General features: G+C 31.5%; 1 protein-coding gene across 1 annotated transcript; it reads right to left on the bottom strand.

The window, feature by feature from the left end:
* Window positions 1-249: 249 nt before the first annotated feature.
* Window positions 250-1993, bottom strand: LOC124847675 (transcription factor TEOSINTE BRANCHED 1-like). Its single transcript, XM_088115452.1, has 2 exons — window positions 816-1993; window positions 250-519 (listed from the first exon to the last, which is right to left on the bottom strand). The coding sequence occupies exons 1-2, from the start codon at window positions 1863-1865 to the stop codon at window positions 457-459; spliced, it is 1113 nt and encodes a 370-aa protein (XP_087971578.1). The 5' UTR covers window positions 1866-1993; the 3' UTR covers window positions 250-456.
* Window positions 1994-10900: the final 8907 nt, after the last annotated feature.

Raw genomic sequence — 10900 nt, 5'->3', positions numbered from 1 at the left:
ATAGATCTGAGAAGTAACCCTAATACTTTTCCGAGGGATGATTAGACTTTGAAAAAAGAAAAACCACCACAGCAAATATGTCAGGGTAGCATCAACAAACTATTATATGTAAAAAAAAATGACATGACAGCAATAGCAGCATAAATCCTTTTCTTAATGCATTTCCAACCAGAGTTAGGGAAAGGATTCAATTAAGTGTTTTCTTAATTAAAACACCAGTAAGACAATTATGGGATATTAACAGAAAGATGGAGGTAAAAGAAAGAAGTAAAATTTTATATATAGAGATAACATACAAATTAGAATTCACGAAATATTTTTCCCATATGGTAGTTGATGGGAAGATACCTTACCACATTACATGCCAAAAGGAAAGTAAAGAAATACATAGCATGATTGTATTTTATTCTGCTGACACAAACACATGATGGGTGCAATCCAAGTTGAGCGCAAATACTAGATGTTGTCGTTGTAGGTTTCCCAAGGTTTTCCCAAGGACTGAAATTCTGCAAATTGATGCTGCAAATAATTTCATCAATGGAACCTCAGCAACATTATATGAATAGAAAATGCATGGTTTTCATTGAAACAACAACATGCTAATGATCAAACCAAGCATGCACAGACATATATGAAATATAAGTTTATAACCAATGTTTAATATGCAGATAACTCTTATTTCAAATCGTGGTGGAATTGGTGTACCAGTAACACTCTTTCAATTCGTTTAATTTCTTAACTGGTATTCCACAAGGGCTTTGTTAATTATAGCTAAATCATGCCATTTTTTGTATGATGGATGAGATTGAACTTACTTCGTGAAGGACTGCGGAGTTGTTGAGAGAATTGAATATCATGGTTGGGCTCCACTTGTTCATGATCACCAAAGAATTGTCTTCATGGCGCGCCATGTCCTCCAAATGTTCCTTAGCGTGAGAAGTTGGTTCTTCGGCCTCGGGAAGGTGCGCATCCAAGGAGGGGTGGTTCACGCTTTGGCTCTGAGTACCCGCAGAGTCTTCAACCGTTTCAAAGGGGTTCCAAGAACTCAAACGGTTAAGGTTTGAAGCATCTGCAGCAAGTACTCTTCGAGTCCTCATCTTCTCTATTGTTCTTTCTCTCGCCCTTTCTCTTGCCTTTTCCCTCGATTCCTTATCGATGGTATTGAATGCACTCTTTCTACAAACCTTACTTGTTCTTCTCTTCATGTTGGGTGTCTCCCTCTCTTGCTCCTCGTTAACTCCACTCACGACAACCTCGTCCAAGCTAGACACCCCTTCGCATTCAGAAGTTGATGATGCACTCTTGGCACCACCAACACTGTTTTTTTCCCTAGCAAGTTGTTTGATTTCGACTTTTGCTTGGTTTAGTAGCCACTCGACGGTTTTGCTGGCCTTGTCAAAGCCTAGCATGTCTTGCAACCCGAAGAACCTCTTTGCAACTTCGAGGGACAGCCTCATTCTTCGGTCTCTGAGGCCTCGTGCGGTGTTGATTTTGCTGTGGCGATCTCTCTTGCAGGACCTCTTCCTTGTAGTGTGGTCCATAGGGGCGGCGCCACCTTGTCCGAAGGAGGAGGGAATTGCGGGGATTTCGGGAGCAACGTGAAGGTTTTTTGAGAATCCGGGGTCGGCTAGAGAGGGGTGAAGTAAGAGAAAATCATGGTGATGTTCGAGAAAGATATTTTCGTCAAAGGATTGAAGAAAGGACAAAGGAGGAGGAAGAGGAGGAGGAAGGGCGTAATTGGAATTGGATTGATCTTTTGAAGAATTGGTTGGGTTGCTTTCAAAGGAAAAAGGCCTAAAGCAAAATGGTTGGCTAGGGTACGAGAGTAGGTCATTGCCGTTGAGGGAGGTATTTGAGGAATACATATCTGGAATTAATATTTAGCTGGAGACTGCACCAAAATAATAACCCTACCCTTCAGGATGGAACTGGTTATTGGTTGGGAGTTTGAATGCCTGAGAACGACATCTTTGCTGCATCTATATCCCTAATGAAAAAGAAAGAACCTCTCATTTTCTTTTTGGTTTTGGCTGTTACCCTGCAAGTAAAGGAAGACATAACATAAGCATGTGAGTGTTACTAATCAAGATACTTACTAGCAGCTAGTACTAAAGTTATTTATTTTCACCTAGGGGTGAGTCTGATGAGTGAGAGGGACAAGGCTACGGATATGATGCAGCAGCTTATAAGTGTGTGTGTGTTCGTGTGTGTGTGTTAGTTTGTGTGAGAGTGGAGGCACAGTGGAATTGGGAGGCCGAAGAAAAGTGTGGTACAGTGTGAGAATGACAGCACATAGACAATAATACCTTGTTATAAGCATATGAGAGGGTTGAATTATGAGAGAGGGTGAGAGGTTGGGAGAAGGAGAGTGGTGTGAGTACTAAAGATAATGTGTGAGACAAAGGACCCAACATCAGCAATTTATTGTAGACAAGGGCCATCCTTTTTCTTAATCGTTTCTTTTGAGCAAAAAGTTGTGATCTCTTTAGAACGATAACATTGCAAGAAGAAGTGAGTGGATAGGAAAAAAGTTATAGTTTGTGCCACTTCACGTGGTGCGCACAGAACACACGCGACTTGACAGAAAACTCAACCTCACCACACCTTTAATTCCCTAGTCTATACCAGTTTCTCTTCTTACACTGTTTTTCTTTCACAAATTTATTATCAGAGAAAAATGTTTTCTCCGAAAGAGACATGTTTTGTTACGAAATTCATCATATCTGATAATTAAATTAAACTGGTATTGGATAAATGTTGAAGAAGTAATTCGATTGTTGAAATTAAAGGTACTATACTATACTATTTGCGTTCAACGTTGTCCCACAGAGCATGGTGCGTAGGAGTGGGATGTCACATGCCGTGACTTTTTATGGGAAGATTCACATAACTCAAATAATTTCATTTCTTCTTATTATTCCCTTTGTCTTTTTTAACTAAAATTTCGATTCACTGTTGGAAACCTCCAGGTGTCCGTGTGTGTCTAACCCTAAAAGTAGATAATGGGGGAAACAAAGTACAATTATTTCCATGGAACGGCTTGCAATGGTAGCCAATGCTCCCTTTGACTGGGGTTGCTCAGTAGGTCACTTTCTCCAAAAAGAGATGCGCCATCATTCTGAATCTCACTATCCAACTCTATCATCACTCATCACTCATCACTCTCTCTCTTCTTTGTGCTGTGTTTGTGGTGGATGTCAATGTTTGTGAGTATCTATCTCTATCTATCTATCTATCTATCGATATCAGAGTGTGTTAGAGAATGTTGTTGATGTTGGCTGGTTTCTCTTCCCATGCGTGCTGCGTGCTTATCTTTCTGTGTTGTGCTTACTTTGATATATGTATATAGTGAAGTAGATTGTTTCTCTCTCTCTCTCTATCTATGTCTGGCTCTGAGTGAAGAAAGAAAGGAATGGTACTTGCCACTGTCATGTATGTATGCGTAGAGAATGAGACCATCCAAGCCCTAATAACCAATTGGAACTTGCCATAGAACTAAAAACACCCCATGATCTCTCCCAACTTGTTGTCAAAATGGTAATAGTCCATCCACACTTGAAAGCACTCTATAGTACACCAAAAATTTGCTGTTTTTTCTCCCTTTCTCTTTCTGTCTTTCCATTTATACATGCCGTTCTCTCCACCACTCTCTCACTATCTCTATCTATCTATCTATAGCTATATAGCAGTCTCGATCAACACCACTTTAGATCGCATAATTGCAAGGACCACACGATAGATATATGGCAAAGCAAAGGGTTGGTCTGGGGTTCTTTTCAACCAGGAGATAACTATGACAACCAAGCACTGCTCAATTTGTGTACTAGTACAAACATCTAGGAGTGCTTCATTGCCAGACCACAATTATCCTCTATAAAAGTCTTGCTTATATTTTCTCATAATGCGTTTATTTCGTTTCTATCTCGATGCCTTTCCTTTTTTTCTGTCTGTACTATATAAGGAAAAAAAGGAACAGGATAACATCTGTGGTTCAAATTCTATCCTTTTTAATTTCAACTCATTTTCTTTCAAAACTTTCCTCTCCTTTTTTTTCCACGCTTAAATCTGTGGGCTTATGCTTGATGAACTGTTTGTATATAATATCCCAACCCAACCCACTTGTTTTATACTGTTAAAAAGACAGATAAATATGCTTCTCTTTAGAAAACAATTTATCTCACTTTGTATTTCTTACCACAAAAATAAAATGTTTCCTTTGTACCAAGTTTCATGTAAAATTGTGCTGGATGATGGGCCTATAATTTATGCAGCTCTCCTCGTGCTGAAAAGATCTGAAGTTCATGAATTCCAACCAGGCATGTGTGATAATTAATTAATGTAGAAGTGGGCCAGAAGTAAAAGGACCCTCGCTAGTGATTAGGGCATTAAATCGAGTAACACAAGCTGTTCTGCAAACTTTACATGAAAGGGCACTACACGGATACTTTTCATGTTGGAGTATTCCATTGGCCCTTCTCCACAACATGGGAATTTGACTAGGTTGTTTGTGTTCTCTGAAGTTACTAGATACAAGATAGAATTGTTTGGTTCTTCTTTTGGAGGTTTTTGGTTGAAGCTGTATTCATTATTGAAGTATAGCTTTTGACAGAAAGCAGAAAACATACCCATCTTGGTCCATTATGAGAGGAACTTGTCTGCTACCTAGAGTTTAACTGGAATGAAATCATAAATTATAACAGCAGGTTCTTCATTGTATTAATTACATTATCTTTTTTCTGCCATGATTTGATTAGATGGCCCTAAAGTTTCTTGCACACCACAGGCAACTTTCCCAAATCAATGTTAATTGGTAGGGCCCCATGATCTGATGATTAAAATCTACACGCAGTCGTTAGGGTTACCTCCAATGGTAGAATTAAACAGAAGCGACAAAAAAAGGTTTTGATTTTGATTTCTACTGTGGTACTTTGTCCAACGCTTGTATTGATTGGATATCTGTAATTAATTAATTACCAGTACATCATCTTCTTCTACATTACAACAATGCTTATAAAAGTAAATACGTTAATTAATGTCTCTTGTCCTTTTAAAGTTAGGTCTGCAAAGGTTTCGCCATTGTCTATTTTCATTACTGAGCATTACTCAGTACCTTTTTATCTATATATAAACAAACCTAGACATAGTTTTATACTTGTTTTCTCAGCTATTTTATAGATCACAAAGACCCGACAAAGGATTAAGAGATTACTAAAAAGAAACTCTTATGTTTACTTTTACCATCAAAATCAAATTCTAAATTGAAGAAGATTAGAATATCTGGCTTTTTTGTCTAAAATTAATGTTATTACTGTTAAGATATCGACAAAAGTTTCATTTTAGATAAAACAAGATATAAAATACAAATTTAATAAAATAAAAGATAAACATGAATTTATATATATAAGATATTTCGAATAAAAAGTATTTTGAAATAGTACTAAAAATAAATATATAAAAATTTAAGTTAGAAGTATCAATGTCTTATCATTATATATGTTTAACCTTCTTATAGTGCAGAAAATTATCTTTGCAATTTTATGGAAAGAGGTATTTGAAAGTGAAGCCAAAATTAAAGTGAGATGACAGAAGGATAACATCTTACAGTAAAACGAAGAAAAATGGTGAGACTGTTGGAGGGATCGACACCAGTTGAAAAGGAGTAACACTACGATTAAGCAATAACATTTTAAGAATTTTTACTTATTTAAAAGTTTTTTCGAATTTATTTAATGAAAAAATTGATGAATGTAATTTGTAAAAGTAGATTTGATTTAGGTGGCAGCCAATATTGACTTTTGAAATTGTTAGATGGTGGTGACTATCATTGTCTGAGTTCAAGTTTGGTCATCTCATCTTCTATCTTTGTTCCCCAAACTCAGTAGCAGCTGCAGCTTTTGGCCATCACACTACTACTCTACTCTACTCTTCGATCACTCTAATATAGTCTTTGAAAACTTGTTAAAAGTGAACAATCACGTTTCAAATTTCAATACGTAAAAAATCTTTTAAATCTAAACAATTAAATATTCAAAGAAAATTATAACACTTAAAATGAGACAAAATCATAAATAAAAAGTTAATCGACGCGACATTTTAGTCCATCTAAAACACATCTTAACTCTCTGTCATTAAATTGTTTTAAGGATATAATTACTTAACAAACTTTTACACACATTTTATATTTATTATTTTACCGTTTAATTTCTTCCTTTTTTTTATAAATATAAAAGTTAATTTTTTAAATTTTTGTAAATTGTTAACCGATGCAAGTGGTGTAAGAAAATATTTTCATCGTTTTAATGACGTCCGCATGCTCTATGAAACCCTCTGCTCATAAAGCTTGCTCTCCTTTCCGTCATTGTTTGGAAAGGGTTGAAGTATACCAAAAGGATGATAAATAAAATTAAGGGTTAATCAGTTTATCATAAATTTATATATTTTTAATTGAATTTTTATTATAATTTTTTACATATTGGATATTTAAATTTTTAATCATTTGGCATAGTTATTATTTTGTACTATATTATCTTACTTTCTTATATTCACGTGTTAAGAAATACGAGATTATGGAAATTAATATAAAACAGTGTTATTATTAATATGAAATAACAAATGGGTTTTATTGTTTTATATTAAAAAAACTTCATAATTTTTAACAAATATAATGAAAATAAATAATCATTACGTCACCTAATTAAAAAGGTCAAATAAATTCAATTAAAAAGGTTAAAAATTTTAAATTTTCAAAAAACAGTAAAAAAATTATCAAAGACTTAATTAAAAATACAAAAATTTAAAATGGAGACTTAATTAAACCTAAAATTAGTAAGCTCATACGTAATTATTTTTATATTTTCTTAAATAATTTTCACATTATTCTTTTTTTGTGTAAAATAAACTTTCATTTCCTCATTCTATTAATAAAACAATGATGAAATCCCTATTATATTTATATATTTATATTTATTAAAATATTATTATATAAATATGATAATGAATTAATAAATTTAACAATAACTTTTTATAAATACTCGTTTGTTTATATTCAAACAGCATTTTAAAAAAAATGTAATAATTAAATCGTTTACTATTGTCTCAGGAAAAAAAATCTTCAATTTTTATATTTAAAACTTTAAATTTTAGTTTTTATGACTTTATTATACTTAAGTTTTAGTTAATATAGTATTTTGAAATTAAATAAGGAAAACGAATATCTATTTTAAAATTAAAAGATATTTGAATGTCACTTAATAACAAAAGACACTTACAGTTTTTCTATTTTTTATTATTAAATAAAAAGTAAAGTAAAATTACATGCAATTTTTTTTTTTGAATTAAACTAACAGTTCTGACTTTATATAAAGTGCAAAGTGACTAACCAAAGTTCAAAATTTCATTAAAGTATAAATGCTTACCTTTAACATCATAGACTTCTAACAATACATGGATTGGAAGATAACTATAATTTAGAAGCGATATCTGCTAATTACATATATACTTTTTTTCTTAATTACATATAGAACACATTAATTGGAACGTATGATCATCAATGATGATTATTTAATCAAGAATGATTGGTTAATTTAATTAGAACTGATACTGATATTAATAACATGAGTCTTTTTTTTACTGTCTCTTTATGACTAAGAGGGGTGACACTTTAAACTCTTTTTTGGTGGAAAGATGATAAAAGAAAATGGTACATTGTAATCATAGGTACTTATAAAAGAGTTCTGTCATTTCATGTCTATATGAAAGGGTATTGTGTCTTTCACTTGTTCTTTCATGTTTGGTCTCATACGCAGACAAATTACAGCACAAGTTAAAATTTATTTCACCAAATCAACCACTAACTTAATTAATGGAATTCTTCTTAAACTAAATTTATTATCTTTATTTCATTGAATACACCATATCAATTGATACCCTTTATGTTATTATTTATTTATTTAATATTTCTATCTATATGAACATAGACTTAAAATTCATGGTGAAATAAAAAGGAAATTATCTTCCATCCAAGCCCAAAGGGTTCAATGTAAATAGTTAAATAAACAAAAAAAATAATTCTTTTATGTGTAGTCTTTAATTTTATTTTTCATTTAATACAATAAATAAGAAAGTAAATAATTTATAATTAAAAAATGATAAATTAATAATTAATGTGACAAATAATAAATAAATAAATATTTTTTTAAAAGAAATAGACAGTTAAAAAGAGAGAGGAGTATGTACAACACTTATTTTGGAACATTTTGGTTTGACTGATGAAACTAGGTAGATTAGCTAAATGGTCAAACTGGGAGTATTGTCACTTTCAATGTTCCCCGTTTGGATTAACATTCTTATGAGTTTTCTCTGACCAGTGTTCTTAGCCACTGTTTAAAAAAATTCAAACAATATTCATGAATACTGTTATTACAATGAAAAAGAATCTTTTAATTTCTCAGTTAATGACTTAAATTAGCCTATTCTATATTTTAAATATTTTTTTTTTGTTTTAATATGAAAGTGTAAATTAAAAAATTCATTTAAATACATATGATACTGTATACATCTCTTTGAATATATTTTTCTCTACTATAATCCAATAAAACATTTTAACCGCAATTTCCAAAATATATAATTAAAATTAAGAAAACTTAATTACATTACAATTCATGGTTAAACGAGATTATAAAAATAAGTATACAAAGACTGAAAACCAAAACTACTAATTAAAATAAATGAATGTTGCAACAGTTAATTGATGTGTTAATGATTCGTTCTTATCTGGTTAAAGAAAGATTAAACAGAGTTTCAACTTTTTTATTGATTGAATGGAGGTATTCAAAGCAATAATAATAAATGACTTTTAGGCACATAGGACAGAAACCACCATGATATGTAATTGATTTAGAACTGTAAATAAAAGGTGATGAGGTTAACGTATATATAGTGCGTATGATGTGATGATAAAAGATTATGGTACATGCATTAACTTTGTAACATCTGCTTGAGTAGTGATTATGATGAGTGGAAATTATGAGGGTTTCTTTTATGAACAGAAGAGAAGAAGAAAGGAGTATGAGGGGGGGCCAATATGCAATGCTACTGCTACAAGTGTTTAGTTATTGTGTCAGCATTTCTGTCACAAAACTGAAACCATTGCAAATATATGTTTAACTCTCTTCTGCACATATATATAATGAATGTGGTGAAGAGTTCTAAAAGGTTAATCATACACACAATGTGCAAAGTTGATGAATCATGTTGTTCTGGCGTGCATGGAGAAACATAACAGGGTGGGGGCGACAAAGATATGTAGTTATATTCTGCCACAAAGGGATAACATCATTTAGTTACAACATTCGGATATGTCTACCGAATAATCAAAAAAAGTTCGACCAGTACACATAACTTGTAAACTCTTTTATCTGTTTGATGTAAGAAATTAAAATATAAGTATGTTTTTTTTTATATAAATAAAAATGAACTTAACTTAATTTACTTTAGGGTTTTTGTGAAATTTAAATACATTCATTTTTTATTTTTTATTTTAATTTCAAGGCAGACTCTGATAGATATGGAAAAGTTAGATGTTTCGGACGTGATTCTAATTATCTTTGATTAGTAGTGATTTGACATTGATAATGAATGTTTTTTTATTATAAATAATAATGATAATAATTTAATTATCCTTATAGTTAGTTAAATATACATTATCTTCTAGTCTTTTAATTATAAATATATAAAGATCATAAAGAAATGGAGTATTAAATTTTCCAATAAAAAGAGAAATGTCCTGGCTAACATTTTCCTAATCTTATTGTACAGAGAAAAAAATTATAAACTAAATGCTGAACGAAAACTGTAAGATCTTACATTATGATAAGCTCAACTACAATTAACTCTATTAGGTAGTAACTACTTACAGAAAAAGATCAACAATATGTGTACCCAAGTGATGTAAGCTTATTTTTTCTTTTTTTCTTTTCACTTTTTCACTTTATCCATTTTCAGAGATAAAATCGTATGTGAGACAAATGAATATAAGCTTTTTCGGTTGAAGTTTAAATCTCGATTCAACATCTTATGCAAACCTAACTCTTTTTATGTGGACTCAGCTCCCATTTCCTCTAGAGTCATACAATTAATTAACACGATTTGCAGTGAAAACATACTTCAATATAAATATAATAACTCAAATCAACTTAAACACGCATCTCAATCATATTAAATAATATAAAATCAATTTCTCTAAAAATAGTTTCACAAAAACTCTAACGATATTGTTTGGAAACAGAAAAGACAAAAATTAGTAAAAACAACAATGTATAAGTTTACTTTCTCTAATTGAAGATAAAATGGAAGAAACAAAAGTTGACTTTAAACAATAAGTAAAAAAAATAATTATACAGTGTGCATTTGTTTTATTTCCATATTAAATGCAAGAGCATAAAAATCAAACGCTATCTCTCTTGAGAAAATATCCTTTCCATTTTTTTCTACCCATTTCATTCATTAAGAAGGTTCGGTGAAAAATAAATGCTACTCCTCCGAAAAGCTCATAATATAAGTAAATAGAGAGAAAAGAAAATTTCCGCCGCAATTTCTGTATATCCAGACGTTATTTACCGCTACTAATAAAAATATATAATGCTTTCTATAATTTAGAAATTAACATCTCCCTCAAAATAACTGATACCAAGATTATTATATTCAGACAGTCATGAAAAGCCACAATAAAATATACAACTGATGTACAAGTTAGAAACAACATATTTTGTTGTCCAACATACGAAGTATATTTTGTACGCTACATCACAAATAATGATGCGCCGGCATCCCTTTTAGTGCGAGTATAGAGTACTAAACTTAGTGAAAACTCATAAAGGCGTAACCAAGTGGAATACGACAT

This window comes from Vigna umbellata, chromosome 1 (genome assembly GCF_029865625.1).
Source record: "Vigna umbellata cultivar VRB3 chromosome 1, Vumbellata_1.0, whole genome shotgun sequence".
NCBI lineage: Eukaryota > Viridiplantae > Streptophyta > Magnoliopsida > Fabales > Fabaceae > Vigna > Vigna umbellata.
Note: the sequence above shows the minus strand (reverse complement) of the source record. Positions and strands in the feature narration are given on the sequence as shown.